Source organism: Symphalangus syndactylus, chromosome 3 (genome assembly GCF_028878055.3).
Source record: "Symphalangus syndactylus isolate Jambi chromosome 3, NHGRI_mSymSyn1-v2.1_pri, whole genome shotgun sequence".
Classification (NCBI taxonomy): domain Eukaryota; kingdom Metazoa; phylum Chordata; class Mammalia; order Primates; family Hylobatidae; genus Symphalangus; species Symphalangus syndactylus.
The window spans coordinates 120,124,863-120,140,849 of NC_072425.2; the positions used below are offsets into that span (position 1 = coordinate 120,124,863).

The 15,987-nt window shown below is 35.7% G+C and overlaps 1 protein-coding gene across 3 annotated transcripts in view; it reads left to right on the forward strand.

Moving 5' to 3' along the window:
- Window positions 1-353: 353 nt before the first annotated feature.
- DYNC2H1 (dynein cytoplasmic 2 heavy chain 1) overlaps window positions 354-15,987 on the forward strand; it is a 380,304-nt gene continuing 364,670 nt past the window's right edge. For 2 of the 3 annotated variants that reach the window (XM_055272929.2, XM_055272930.2), the window contains exons 1-11: window positions 364-723; window positions 4,453-4,623; window positions 5,020-5,152; window positions 6,082-6,200; window positions 7,775-7,919; window positions 8,796-9,028; window positions 11,605-11,739; window positions 11,847-11,960; window positions 12,085-12,196; window positions 12,532-12,656; window positions 13,990-14,165. In XM_055272929.2, coding sequence (XP_055128904.1) covers window positions 529-723; window positions 4,453-4,623; window positions 5,020-5,152; window positions 6,082-6,200; window positions 7,775-7,919; window positions 8,796-9,028; window positions 11,605-11,739; window positions 11,847-11,960; window positions 12,085-12,196; window positions 12,532-12,656; window positions 13,990-14,165 — 1,658 coding nt within the window. In that variant the 5' untranslated portion in view covers window positions 364-528. Of the gene's footprint in view, window positions 724-4,452; window positions 4,624-5,019; window positions 5,153-6,081; window positions 6,201-7,774; window positions 7,920-8,795; window positions 9,029-11,604; window positions 11,740-11,846; window positions 11,961-12,084; window positions 12,197-12,531; window positions 12,657-13,989; window positions 14,166-15,987 lie in introns of all 3 variants that reach the window. The other variant, XM_055272928.2, reaches the window with a different exon arrangement.

The following is a 15,987-nucleotide window of genomic DNA, read 5'->3' on the forward strand; positions in this document are numbered from 1 at the left end:
GCACTACACCCCTGGTTGTGAGATAGTATTTCCCCCTCTTAACAGATGTGTACCTTGACGCTGACAGACTGTTTTGCTACCAGGTGCACGTGGAGAGGGAGCACTGGAACCCAGCTCCCCTAAATCTAGATCACGCTGCTGTACTTGAAGGCTAGCTGTCTCTCTTCTGATTATGCGTGATAAGAAATGAGTAAGAAGAATAAAAGACATGTTTGAGAGCCAACATAAACTTGTCCCAACCCCTTACAATCGATGACCGCAGGGAGCCGCTGCAGAGCTCCGAGGCGGTCGATCACCTCCGCGAGCTTTGCGTGCGCGTGCCCCGAGAGAGCAACGTCCACCGCGCGCCGCCAGCGACGCCGCCGTAGCGCTCCGTCGCCATAGCGACTACCCCTGGCAACCGCGAAGCTCTGGGTCCCGCGGTCGGGCTACGGGTTTGAGCAAAGCTCCTCTCTTCCCTTCACTTCCCTCCGGACTGGTTTCTTCTTCCCTCCCCCTTCCCCCAACTTCCCTCCACCCCTTCCAATTATGGCGAACGGGACTGCGGACGTTCGGAAGCTCTTCATTTTCACTACTACCCAGAATTACTTCGGGCTGATGTCTGAACTCTGGAATCAGCCACCGTTGTGCAACTGTCTTGAAATCAACAACTTCTTGGATGACGGCAACCAGATGCTCCTCAGGGTGCAGCGATCCGACGCCGGAATCTCCTTTTCCAACACGGTACGGTTCCTTGCACTCCTGCCTGACCCCTGACCACTCTTCAAGTCCCCAGGCCCAGCCAGATGGATGTCGGGTCACACTCTTTAGTTTTACCAACCAGATCCTTTTCAGGAACCCAAGGCTGTCTCCACTTCTCCTGCATTATTGGCTTAGCTGCGTTGGCCTCGTGCTTAAGCATGTGGTTTCCAAGCTTTGCATCCTACCTGACCGAAGCAGGTTTCCCTTCCATACTTCTGAATAGAAGCAATTAGATTGTATTTTATTTTAAATTTTTATACGGAGTTTCGTTCTGTCGCTTAGGCTGGATGGAGTGTAGTGGCGCGATCTCTGCTCACTGCATCCTCCGCCTCCTGGGTTCAAGCGATTCTCGTGCCTCTCCCGAGTAGCAGGCACGCGCCACCACGCCTGGCTAATTTTTCTATTTTTAGTAGAGACGGGGGTTTCACCACGTTGGCCAGGCTGGTCTCCATCTCCTGACCTCAAGTGATCCGCCCTCCTCGGCCTCCCAAAGTGCTGGGATTGCAAGCATGAGCCACCGCGCTCGGCCTATATTCTACTTTTTAAGAAAGACTACGATACGTTATAACTAAAAAGAAAACATTTTCTTAGTTATTTTTAGTTTTTTTCTCTCCCCTTTTTGAGTTTTTTTTTTGGGGGGGGCAAATTCTGGTCTTTTTTGGTTCAGGCTCTGATTTTCACATTGCCCAAGGGGAAGATTAGTTAGGAATTTAAATTTTTGTGAAATGATATATTTCAAAATAAAGTTTGAATTCCTTTTTGGTGTACATCATGTGATATACTGATTTATTAATTGCACTGCTCCCTCCACTGGCAGGATTGCTTAAAAAATGGGTTGCATTTGCAATCAGGGCTTATATATATAAGCCTAAAAGAAAAACACGGAAGAAAATTGCCTGACACATTAAAGGGGACTCAGTAAATAGATTTAAGTTAATAAAACAAAGACATATTTTAAACCTCTTCCTCTTGTGTTCACCCTTATCCCTAGGTCTAGCAGAGTTTTTGAAACTCAGCAAAAACATTCAGTGCCTTTTTTTTTTTTTTTTTTTAGACGCAGTTTCGCTCGTATTGCCCAGGCTGGAGTGCAATGGCACAATCTTGGCTCACTGCAACCTCCGCCTCCCGGGTTCAAGCGATTCTCCTGCCTCAGCCTCCAAAGTAGCTGGGATTACAGAGCATGTGCCACCACACCCGGCTAATTTTTTGTAATTAGTAGAAACGGGGTTTCACCATGTTGGTCAGGCTGGTCTCGAACTCCTGACCTCAGGTGATCCACCCGCCTTGGCCTCCCAAAGGGCTGGGATTACAGGCGTGCACCACCACGCCTGGCTTCAGTGCATTTTTATAGGATGGTTGAATCATTCACCCCATTCACTATCTTTATTCTTAGGTTTAATTCGATTGTATTTAATAAACATTTACTTTGAACTCAGTACATGCAAGGCACTTTGCCAGGCTTGATGGGTTTACAAAGATATAAAAAGGATGGATAATCATAGCTAACATTTATTTTCACTTTAGACTCTGTCAAGCACTGTTCTAAGTACTTTATATGTATTCGTTCATTTAATAGCCATAACAACACTGTAAGATAGGAACTATTCTTATTCTTATTTTATGGCTGAGGAAAGTAAGGGACAAAAGTTACAACCTAAATGTTAACTTTTCTTTTTCTCCAATAGGTAGTGTAATTCAGGATAGAGCCCCCTGCTTTCTGCCTTTCCTAGACTCACTCCAGTGGCTTAGGATGACATACACTCAGCAAATGATAAAATCAGGACACACTGTTGTAATTGCCACTGAAAGTTTGGATAGAATGCGGTAGGAAAGATGGAAAGGGGTTTGGATTCGTGAAAGTGTATCTTGGCTTGGGTATTTGAAAGTTGAAGGTAGAACTTTTTTTTTTTTAAGTTAAAGCTATTACTAGTAAAGCCCAACGATGTATCTGTTATTTTTAGTTGTACACTTCACTACAGGTTTTTAGTCATATTTGAAAATATTTTGTTATGTCTTCAGTTGTACTTTAGATGCCTGCTAGTTAGCATGATTCAGTAAGTTAATAAGTCAGCAAATATTTATTGACTACCTACTAGTACTGGGGACAAAGCTATGAACACAGAGTCCGTATCTTAAAGGAGTAACATTGGAATAGACAAAGGTAGGCTATACGCATGCTACAGATATATGTAACATAATTTTGGGTATTGATAAGTGCCATTAATGTTATAGTAGTGACGGGGTGGTGTGGGGAACTAAAGATATATATGGTGGGAGATAATACCTCTCTGAATTAGTTATCTTTGAAGCGAGATTTGAATGATGAGTTGCAGGCAGACATAATCTGGGAGAAGAGTGTTCTAAGCAAAATAAACTGTAAGTACCAAGGCCCTGAGCTGGGTTTTAACTTAGTTTCCAGGGGCAAGAAAAAAAATCCAGAGTGATTGCTGAAGTTTATGGTATGAAGGAACATTGTGGTAGATGAGGAGGGAGAATAAGGCACAGGCTGATCATTTAGGACATTGTATAGCATTTAAATTGAAATAGGAAGTTATTGGCAATCTTAAGCAAGAGAGTGCTGTGATCTGCTTTATGCTTTAGGACAGAGGTTGGCAAACGTTTTCTGTAACAGGTTAGATAATATTGCAGGCAACAAGGGCTCCATTGCAGCTACAACTTGGCCTTTGTAGTGTAAAAGCAGACATGTAATACTTTGTAATAATACATGTAATTGAATGGGAATGGCTATGTTCTAATAAAACTTTATTTATGGACACTGACATGTGGATTTCATATACTTTTCATGTGTCATGAAATATAATAAGCGTTTGAGCAGTAACAGAAAGTTTCACCTCCTTTCCAGCGGCCAAAAATGTGATTATTTGGATAGAAAAAAGAGGCATGAGACCCATAGCTGTTCTTCATACACAGCAGTGACCTTGTTTGGAAGCTTTTTAATGTGTAGACTTCTTTTCCTGAAAAAAGAAATGAGAATAACTGAAAATTTGTGTTTAACGCAAAAACTTCCTTTGATAGTATACTTCTCAGCTAATGAACTAATTACTATGAACTGACCTATTTTAAACAAGGTTGCTGTAGTGAATTCCAACTGAGTTCATCTGGTTCCGATTTAAAATAATCTAGCTATATGATAATTTGACAAAGTTTTATGATCAACTCTTTACGGAAAAATTTTCAGTTAAGATAAAGTTAATTTTAGGAGATAGGCAACTTAAGTTCATTTTGGTAGTTTTGAGTGCATGTATAATTTTAAAATTAGGTAAGAGGGTAATTAACATTTTGTTATAGACTTTCTGTGTTACTAGAGAAGTACACTATTCATTGTGTACCTGGAGCATACAGCTCTCATCTGTGCTATTACTGATTCTGGCTAGAATGGACTCTGGCTGGAACGGAATCTGGCTGGAATGGAATCTGACTGGAATGGAATAGTTAGCAGTCAACAATGTACATATTGTTTTATGTTTATAAATAACTTATCAAAGTGACTTTATGATCTAGTGTAAGTGGGAATAAGTTTTTAAACTGAAGTATTCTTAAGGAAAGAAGATATAAATTGGTTTTAATATATTTATTTTTAAAGTAACTATTTTTTTCCAAGAGGTATAATTATAGTGATAGAACTTTGTCTACATTTTTTTCGAATACTAAATTTTATGAAATAACATTAAAAATCATTTATCACTTTAGATTGAGTTTGGTGACACAAAAGATAAAGTGCTGGTGTTTTTCAAGCTGCGACCTGAAGTAATTACTGATGAGAATCTACACGATAACATTCTTGTTTCGTCTATGTTAGAGTCACCTATTAGTTCTCTTTACCAAGCAGTACGGCAAGTATTTGCACCAATGTTGTTAAAGGTGAGAAAAGTAGCTGTCATTTTTTTTTTTAACTGAGGTATTTGGATAAGTGTTTTCATATAAACATAAATATCTATTTTTTACTGTTAATGTTATTAGTGTTTTAATTTTAATTAAAATATCTTTTCTTAACTTTTTAAATTTAAATTTAATGTAATTTGTAAAAAAATAGAGAAATTGGAGAAAGATATAAAATGCAATCCATATCAACTCTTAACATTTCTACATTAAATGCTTTTCATAGTTTTAACTGTTGGGAGGACTTTTTATTCTTCTTATGAAGTGGAGGTAGTGGCAGGCTTTAAGAAAAATGGGTTTTTGGACAGTGTTTTGGGAAGCCAATTTGATTAGCAAAATTTTGATCAATCTTGGTTGCTCTTGTTTGTTTTTATTTAGGATCAGGAATGGAGCAGAAACTTTGATCCCAAACTTCAGAATCTTTTGAGTGAACTAGAAGCTGGGTTGGGTATAGTTCTACGAAGATCAGACACTAACTTAAAATTGAAATTTAAGGAAGATGACACACGAGGTATATAACCATAGCTTAATAAAAGAAAGTACAAAATGATTGTCTCATTAGTACATTAGTAAATGAACATATTTCTTCATAGATTTCTTCAAATACTTTTGGAATTTCTCTGAGCATAGGTTTTAAAAAAATGAGTAGATTTATGTGCATGTGGAGAAGAGGAAGATATAATTGTTAATAATATGCAATCTAGCGTGAGCCTCCAGAGTAGCTAGAACTACAGGTGCATACCACTATCTGCTGGCTAATTTATTTCAGTTCTTGTAGAGATGGGGTCTTGCTCTGTTGCACAGGCTGGTGTCAAACTACTGGCTTCAAGGGATCCTGAGTACTAGGCCTCCCAAAGTGCCGAGGCAGTAGTTATGTTCTATAACGTCACTGTAAACACTGAATTAGTGAATCTTGAACCTTTGTTCCTAGGAGCAATACAGGGTTAGGTTCGTTTGAGCCCCTGGTCACAGCATCTCATCAACTGATCAATACATAACCTTATTTTTTTTTTCTGTTTAAAGACACTTTAATTCATATATATTGTTGATTCATTAACATTGACTTCATGGCTAACAGCACTGTAACTCATGCTTGAATGAAGCTTATCTAACACATGTATTTTTTCTGTAAGGCACGTTACAACCTTATTGTGCTTTGGAACACTAGACAGCCATTTAGCACTTTTTTGGGGGCCATTTTAAACAGTGAATCACTAACAAAAAGCACACAGATCTGAAAAATGTGGCACTAAGTAGACTGCAGGAAGGACACTTTGTTTATAGTATGAAATAGGAAACAATAAGGAAGTGTCACCTGTTTGATCTCAGCTAGGAGCGTATGTGTTAGATGACTCAAATATTTTGCTGCTCTGCTGTTTTGTATTCATTTTTTTTCCTCTGATATTCTATACCATTTGTTTCCCCTCTTGACTTTTATAGGTATCCTTACACCAAGCGATGAGTTCCAGTTTTGGATAGAACAAGCTCACCATGGAAATAAACAGATTAATAAAGAAAGAGCCAATTATTTTAAAGAATTATTTGAAACAATTGCAAGAGTATGTGTTTCATACATGGTTATATATTGGGCTTCTTTTTTTTTGAGATGGAGTCTCGCTCTGTCGCCCAGGCTGGAGTGCAGTGGCGCAATCTCGGCTCACTGCAAGCTCCGCCTCCCGGGTTCACGCCATTCTCCTGCCTCGGCCTCTCCGAGTAGCTGGGACCACAGGCGCCCGCCACCACGCCCGGCTAATTTTTTTGTATTTTTAGTAGAGACGGGGTTTCACCGTGGTCTCGATCTCCTGACCTCGTGATCCGCCCGCCTCGGCCTCCCAAAGTGCTGGGATTACAAGCGTGAGCCACCGCGCCCGGCTTTGGGCTTCTTATAAAAGTACTTTAGGATTCAATTTTTACAGCCTCTCCTCTGTTTTAAAATTTACTTGATGATTGTGAATAAAATAGATTTTTTATATGTAGAAAAGTTTAAGTTGTATATGTAAAATGAATTGAGAAATCCAAAACTTAGTTAAATTCTAATCACTATAAAATATTTTTCTCAAAAACGAAATTATGCCTGGGCATGATGGCTCCCACCTGTAATCCCAGCACTTTGGGAGGCCGAGATGGGCGGATCACTTGAGGTCAGGAGTTTGAGACCAGCCTGGCCAACACGGTGAAACCCCGTCTCTACTAAAAATACAAAAATTAGCTGGGCGTGGTGGTGAGTGCCTGTAATCCCAGCTACTCGGGAGGCTGAGGCAGGATAATTGCCTGAACCTGAGAGGTGGAGGTTGCAGTGAGCAGAGATCGTGCCATTGCACTCCAGCCTGGGCAACAGCGCGAGACTCCATCTCAAGAAAATAACAAAAAACAAAAAAACCCCAAAATTACTTTTCTGCAGGTACATAGTGAAAAACAAATATGGCAGGTTTATCTATGTACAGGTAATATGTTCTTTTGAATGGATGTTCACTTTGTTCAAATTAGCATTTTGAAGTAATCTGAAATATTAAAAGTCTTAGTTTTATGCTTATTTAATTGATTATTCCTTTATGTGTCTACATTGAAATTGAGTGACCATTTTAAGTGTGAACATAAAAAGTCTATTCTTTTCAAAACAAATATATATTAATTTTCTACTCATTTCCACTATTATTTCAATAATATTTTAATAGAGTGTTTAAAATGGTTTTAAGCTTTTTTTGATAATGATGAAAAAGAGCACGATAAATCTTGACTGTGGTTGTGTTATTCTTAAACATAATATTATGAATTAATAATAAATGAATAAAGACATGTGAACTACAGTGGGTAGTGTATATGTGGAGTTGAGATCACCTTTATTGAGTAAATTTTAAAAAATCAAAATTTAAAGAAAATTAGGCCAATTGTGTAAATGAATGAGTAGACTTTTTACAATTTTTATATTCTGTCTTTTCATGACATTTATGTTTGGGGGGAAATTATAGGGTATTTGCATATGGAAGTAGTTATAAGCTGTTAGAAAAAGGAGGAGAAAATAATATGGCAAATATTAGAGTTGTGGCAGTTGAAAAGGCCTGGGAACATTTTGATTATATTACCCAAGGTACAAATATAATTATGTTTAAAAATTAGTGCATTTTTGTTCTAGGAGTTTTATAACTTGGACAGTCTATCCTTACTAGAAGTTGTTGACTTGGTGGAGACTACTCAGGATGTTGTAGATGATGTGTGGAGACAAACGGAACATGATCATTATCCTGAGTCACGAATGTTGCATCTCTTAGACATCATAGGTACTAGTAAAATAATGAACTTTTGGAATTTCGAAAACCTGTCTTATTTTGTTTTCTTTTTATCCTTTAAGTCCTTACTTAAAATGCTCCTTTATGTAATACTGTAATTGAAAGTAACTCTTAAAGCAAATCATGTAGAATTATTTAAATAGATATTTGTATATAGTTGGGTAGTATAAATCATATGTGTCAAGTTCTTTGAACCATTAATATAACCAGATTTACATAGATTTTTAGTATTTATATATATATTTAAGCTATTTTGAAATAAACTGAAAAATTATTTAAAATGTATAGGCTTATTTGTTAATATTAAATATTTTGACCTAGAAAATACCCTTGCCATTATTTTCTAAAGGAAATATCAGATAAGTATATAAAGTTACATGTACAAATATATTTATTGCAGCATTGTTTGTGATGAGCAGAAGTAAATAGCAATTAGGAATTGTTTACATAATGCAGTATCCATACAGTAGACTCTGCAGCCTTGAGGAAATTGTATATATATTTCTTTTTTTTAAATATATATACATTTTTATTATACTTTAAGTTCTAGGGTGCATGTGCACAACGTGCAGGTTTGTTACTTATGTATACATGTGCCATGTTGGTGTGCTGCATGCATATTTCTATACTTAAAAGGTGTAATGGTATATTGAAAATTGAAATATGCAAAAATGCAAAGCAGTATGTGTGTGTGCTGTTAAAAATATTTGTTACTGAGAGTGGTAGTCTCAGGATGTGCATGTACTTCATAGATCCTTAGTTGGCTAATTGGTATATTTTTAGAATATTGTCATAAGCATGTATTTTATAATTATTCTATAAAAATACATTTATTTCCCTTAAACTCTTTGCTTTATGTTTTATTAGGTGGTTCATTTGGAAGGTTTGTTCAGAAAAAGTTGGGAACTTTGAACCTATGGGAAGATCCTTATTATCTTGTGAAAGAAAGTCTGAAAGCTGGTATTTCAGTTTGTGAACAGTGGGTGATAGTCTGTAATCACCTAACAGGTCAGGTGTGGCAGCGCTATGTTCCTCATCCATGGAAAAATGAAAAATATTTTCCAGAAACACTTGACAAACTTGGCAAACGCCTTGAAGAGGTATCAATTTGATTATCTAGATCTTTGTCTTTAAATGTAAAGTATGTCTTGACTTGTTTGTAAATGTATTTTATAATCAATAAGCACTATACATCTGCTGCAAATTAGTTTTGTGAGAGAATAGGAATTAAAGTTCTTGTTGGGCCAGTTTCCACATCCTTTCTTTTTATTTGGTGTGAGACTGGTCAACTTGATAGTTGTGAGCTTATATTTTGTTTTTTATTGTAAAAAGATAATCAGCCCACTTGACTATGTTTGGAAGCTTTCAGGGAGTCTGTTGGCTGTTGCAATTGTTTTTAAGTTGGGACAACTTTTTAAGTGGTATTCAGTGGAAATATTTGAAACAATTGCTTAATTTACACAAGTTATGAGTTTCAGTAAAGAACATATATTTAGCTTACAGGGACAGGCAAAATGAGATTACTTAAAGATTGCAAAACTGACCATTCCTGCCTTGCTTAGAAGAACTATAGTTCTTTATTAGTGACTTAAAAAAAAAAAACTTTTTAAAAAAATGAAATATTTCAAACATATTAAAAAGTAAAATAGTATAATGAATGTCCATGTATCCACCATTTAATTTTAATAGTCATTGACATTTTTCAGTTCTTTTCTCATCTTTGTCTTCCTTGTCTTTCCCTTAACCTTTTTTTTTTAAACTGGAATATTTATAAAGCAGAGATATTTTATACTTCCACCCTTAAAACATAACCACAATGCCATTATCACAGCCAAAAAAATGACAATAATTTCTTAATATCATTTTATATCTAGCCAGTATGTATTTATCCTGATTTTCTCAGAAATTTGTAAATAGTTGGTTTACTTGAATGAGGTTGCAAACAAGGTGCACCCATTGTATTTGGTTGATAGGTCTCCTGAGACATTTTTAATTTAAAAGTTTCCCCTTTTTTTATGCCATATGGCATTTCTCACCTTGCTATATCAGGACGTATGTGGTATCAGGTTTTCCCATTTTTAGTGATGTTAAGTTTGATCTGTGAGGGTTCAGGTATGACCAGTCTGATGAATTTATTATAATGCTCTCCAACTTTTAAAAAATACTTTTAGCAGTCATTAATCATGAAGAGTTACAAAATGGTGATTTTCTAATTCTGGTGTTCTTTCTGCTTTTATTAGTCTTGACTTTTCTATAAGAAGAATTTTTTCTTCAACTTTTTGTTACTTTGAAATATAGTTTGCATAGAAACGGCAGTATAGATAATTGCTTATTTCTTTTTATCGCTTTTTAGAACAATGAACATTAAGTAGATTAGGGTCATAGTAAGTTCCAGTGACAACCAATGAAATGTTTTTTGATAGTGTCATTATGAACCCATGAATGGTTTTTGTATTTTATGTGTTTCAGTCCATTTTAGTTATTATTATTATTATACTCAATTTGTTCAGTTTTTGGGCAGACAGTGCCCCTTCAAGTTGCCTCCTATGCCATTTTGACATGACTTCAGTGTTTCTTTCTTTCCTTTTTTTTTTGAGATGGAATCTCGATGTGTTGCCCAGGTTAGAGTACAGTGAGGTGATCTTGGCTCACTGCAACCTCTGCCTCCCAGGATCAAGCAGTTCTCCTGCTTCAGCCTCCTGAGTAGCTGGGACTACAGGTGCACGCCACCACACCTGGCTAATTTTTGTATTTTTAGTAGAGATGGAGTTTCGTCATGTTGGCCAGGCTGGTCTTGAACTCCTGACCTCAGGTCATCCACCCACCTCGGCCTCTCAAAGTGCTGTGATTACAGGCATGAGCCACTGCACGTGGCCAACTTCAGTATTTCTTTGATAGCTTTCAAACCCCCCAAAATATTCCAGCCCAGCCCATGTTGTACATTTTATGTCTCATACCTGGAATTAGAAATTTTTTTCAAGGAGCCTGGTTCTTTTTGGGGGCTATTTAACAACAATCTGTAGGGGAAGTGCTGTTACTTAGTTATCAATGCTGTTAGGTATACTCAGTAGATAGAACTGCTAATAGGTAAATTTTTAGCAAGAGAAAAATAAATCATGAGTTTATACTGAGATTTACAATTCAAATAGAAGGAATTGTTTTCACTTAACCTTTTTGATTACCTTTTGATTGTTGGTGGAAATTTTTAGCTCAAAATACAATGTGTTTCCCAGCTGTTTGTAAATAATAAAAAATAGGGCTGTTAACATGTCATTTCATTATTAGAAGGGCAATTTAATGCAGAATAATGAAAATCAGAAGTTATTACTATATTAAGGGTAGGCTCTAAAAATTTACTTAAATGAGCTGTAAATATAGTTTAAACAGTTTTTTAAACTGTGTTAAACTTTAAACATAGTTTAAAAATATTTAGGTCTTACATATTCACTAGATTTGAGCACACTTTTTAATGTTAGTGTGATGAAACAGTTACGTTTTTGAGCATCACTTTGTTGTCAGGTGGCAATTCTCTGGACTAGAGTTTCAGTTTTATTTATTTATTTTTTTTAGCGAACCTAATTTAAAGAAATTCTTGCCCAATATATCTAGATTTTAGACCTATTTATGCAAATGGTTTGATTTAAGTAAATTCTGTTGTTTTAATACTTCATTTTAGGTCTTGGCTATTAGAACAATTCATGAGAAGCTTCTCTATTTTTTACCTGCCAGTGAAGAGAAAATCATATGCTTCACTCGAGTATTTGAACCTTTTACTGGCCTGAATCCTGTGCAATATAATCCATATACTGAGGTTGTATATATATTTGTTTATGTCTGTATAGTTTCCTGTTTATGTTGTTCTTTTTAAAGACAGATTTAAAACATACTGAAGTCTAACAATGTTGTTAATGTGTGTAGCCCTTGTGGAAAGCTGCAGTGTCTCAATATGAAAAGATTATTGCACCTGCGGAACAAAACATAGCAGGAAAATTGAAAAATTATATTTCAGAAATTCAAGACAGTCCGCAGCAGGTAAAACATTGAGATATTTCACTTTTAATATTTCTCTTAAGCTAATATATATATAAAAATATATATATATATTTACTGAGTTGATCCGTTGGGATGAACATATACTTATTTTATTTTATATTAGCTTCTTCAAGCATTCCTGAAATATAAAGAGTTGGTAAAGCGTCCAACTATAAGCAAAGAATTGATGTTAGAAAGAGAAACTTTACTGGCAAGACTTGTGGACTCAATTAAAGGTAAAAGTTTATGAGATTATAGTGTTTGCTTGAGAGAATATTTTTGTATATTACTTTTTTCTTTGTTGCATACCATTTAGGATTAAAGATACATTTTTCTGACATTTTCATGCTGAAGATTAATTTACTTATTCTGTTATAAATGACAGATTTTTTTGCATTAACAAGTTATTATCTTTTGCTGTTTCATTTGATACATGGTACAGTCCTTGGGGGTAAGGACCAACTCATTATTTTTCTTTCTACAGCATTTGACATAGTGCTTGGTACATGGAAGTTACTTAGGAAATCTTTGCTAATTCTTTGTAATCATTTATTTGATTTAAATTTTATAGATTTTCGATTAGACTTTGAGAATCGGTGCCGAGGAATTCCTGGTGATGCATCTGGACCACTTTCTGGCAAAAATCTTTCAGAAGTTGTCAACAATATAGTTTGGGTTCGCCAGTTGGAATTGAAGGTATTTATTTTAATAAAAGATTAAGAGTACTAATTATAAAATCTGCTAAATTAAGGCATGTAGAAGGTACTCTAAAGCTGTAGTAAATATATTCTCTGTTTTCCTTGGCATGTCTGTCTAATTTTCATACAAAATGCGGTCGAACACTGAGAAAGTATGCAGAGGAGTTGTAATGGTTCTATTCCTTCTTTCTGTAGAGATAATGCATCATTTATTCCAATTGCAGTTGTTCCAAAGAAATACCTGTATTCAGGAGGAAAGCATCCTTTACACTGAGTAAAAAAAAAAAAGAAAAATTATTGTTTACAAAAATGAGCTGGACATGGTGGTGCACATCTGTAGTCCCAGCTACTCAGGAGGCTGAGGTGGGAGGATCACCTGAACCTGGGATATTGAGGCTGCAGTGAGCCGTAATTGTGCCACAGTGCTCCATGGTGGACGACAGAAAGAGATGCTATCTCAAAAAAAATTATTGTAAAATTTTAGCAGTTGCAAAGTCTTACCTGCAAGTATGTTTATGTAACCAAATCACTTAGGTTGAAAGGAAGTTAAAGGAAAGGTAAAAGGTAATTGTGGCATGGTCTAAGGTAGTGACAGCAATTTATAGATTTAAACGACTATTATTTTAATATTATTAAAATTGACCTAAGACTCTTATGGACTTACTAACTAGTATGTGGTTCAGTGTCTTGCATTAGACTTGCACAATAAATGTTAATTGATTATAGTCTGTGAGTAAGAGCAAGACCTCATGGAATATTACAAAAGCCAGCATATTCAACATTTCTGCTTATTCAGGTTTGTATTTTTGATGTTTTATTTTCTGATATATTCTGCCTAATGTTTCTGTCCATCAGTTTTCCAGGGTGCTGTAATGTTCTCTGTACAGTTGTGGAGGAAAGGCATTTATGTCTCTTAATTGATGTTCCCTTTGGCCTAATTACTATTTGAGCTTTTAATCGGAGCATGTTGCTAAGGGCCGAAATTATTACTGAACATGTTTAGGAGTAATGCTGAAGTTCCCAGAGTTTCCTCTGAAAATCACTGGGGCACAGATATTTTGAGGGCTGACTTTCCCTTTACCCTCCATTTTATTCTTGGAGTTATGCCTTGTATGGGTTATCCTCTTGTGTTTGCTATTCTGCGGCTGTATAATTCTGAAGCAAAATAGGGGTTGATATTTTTATATTCTTTGGTGAATCTTCTGTTTCACTGTTTATAAATGAAAGGTAAAATAATTTCTGAATCACAGATCAGAGAAGGGGACTCCTTACTTTATGCTAATTTTTTTGGAATTTAAATAATGCACATATTTGTAATTTGACTTTTTAAGGTAGATGATACTATCAAGATTGCAGAGGCTCTTTTATCTGACTTGTCAGGATTTCGAGGTTTCCATCGAAGTGCCGAAGATCTCTTAGACCAGCTTAAACTATATGAACAGGAACAATTTGATGATTGGTCCAGGGATATTCAATCAGGTTTATCTGATTCCAGATCTGGTTTGTGGTAAGTATAGATATATTAAACTGTAAAATCCAAAACCATATGTTATTAATCCAAATACCCAGAGGGAATTAATTATCTTTTTCCTGTCTCCAAACTTGCTACTCCTCCTCTATTTTTTTTTTGTTTGTTTTTGATCATCAACTTTTAATTCATTAAGGCTGGAAACTTTGATGATTTAGTTAACTGCCTCCCTCTTGTTTCTCTTGTCTGTTCCCCAGAATTATGGATTCCCATTTTAGGATTAGTCTTTCCCCATGTTTTTTTGTTATTGGTATTCATATATGTTTTTCTACCTGTTTACATTAATATTATATGCACACACACACATACACTTTAAACAATGTTGCAGTTTTGTAAAATTGTATTATTTTTAAACTCCTTGAGATGGAGTATTTCTTCATGGTGCTCCACATATTACGGCTTTGGTAAATATTTATTGAGCTATATTGAATGTATAAATGAGTTAACCTTATTAATTCTAATGGGGATTTAAATCTATAATTCTGGCTCTGGAGGAAAAACAGAGGAAACTGAAGGGTGTTAGGGCATAATGATTATAACTTTATGCCATTTAGCTCTTTCTCCTTCTACTTTGAGCCTAAAACATGAGAGATACTCCAGGCAAGAAAAACAAAAAGCAAAAAAAAAACAGTGCTTTAGCCAACTAATTTTGGAAAATTTGCATACTTTATCATTAGAGCTTCAGTGGAGGTCCACTAGCATGGTTGCATACCAACGGTCTGAGATCTGCTGTTAGTAAGTTTGTTTAACTTTGTTCCTTCCACACAGCGTTTCTCATTAGGCTTTGAAACCCCCTCCTCCTGCCCTTTTTTTTTTTAGACCTATTTTTTGTGCATAGAATCATCAGTGGGTTTTTGGACATATTTTGGGAAATGCTGGTATATACAAACTAACTTTGAAGATCAATCCTGAATAAAGGCAAAAAGAGTCACCATAATAGTTTACTGACATGATTTATTTGTATATAGGAAAATTTGGGCTAAATCATCATTTTAAGCCATTTTAAAGTGTTCTACTTTTTATTATATTTTGTTTTATGTGCTATTAAGTAAGCTGAATACTTTTGTTCTTTTCTTTTCATTGTTACCTTCTAATACCTGCAATTTTTCTTAATTGTGAGGGTGATTTGAAATAATGAGGCTGGGTGTGGTGGCTCATGCCTGTAATCCCAGTACTTTGGGAGGCCAAGGTGGGAGCATCACTTGAACCCAGGAGTTTGAGACCAGCCTGAGCAACATGGCGAAATCCTGTCTCTACAAAAGACAAATTAGCCGAACATAGTGGCTTGCCTGTTGTCCCAGTTACTCAGGAGACTGAGATGGGAGGAATCCTTGAGCTCAGGGAGGTCAAGGCTGTAGTGAGCCATGATCGCTGTACTGCACTCCAGTCTGGGTGTTGGAGCAAGACCCTGTCTCAAAAAAAACAAAAAAACAAAAACAGCATTATGTAAACCTAATCCTAAAGGAAGGTGATGAAAGCATAATACCTGTTGCTGAATTTAGTTCAGCATTTTTACAATCCATTCTGATTTGAGTTCCCCAAAGTAATATTTGCTATTATAGCCTTTACAAGAAACACAAAAAAGGACAATTATTAGGTAGTGAAACAAAGGGTAGAAGAATGAAACGTTTTAATATCTCTACTCCTACCATTTTGATATTCCTTATTATTGATGTTTTAATAAAAGTACTAAAGAAGCAAGTACACTGATTTTTTTAAAAATCAAAGATACCTTTAGAAAATGAATCAAAATTTTTTCTTTGTGGTGGATATGATGTCAATTTTGAGTTTTAGCTGGAAG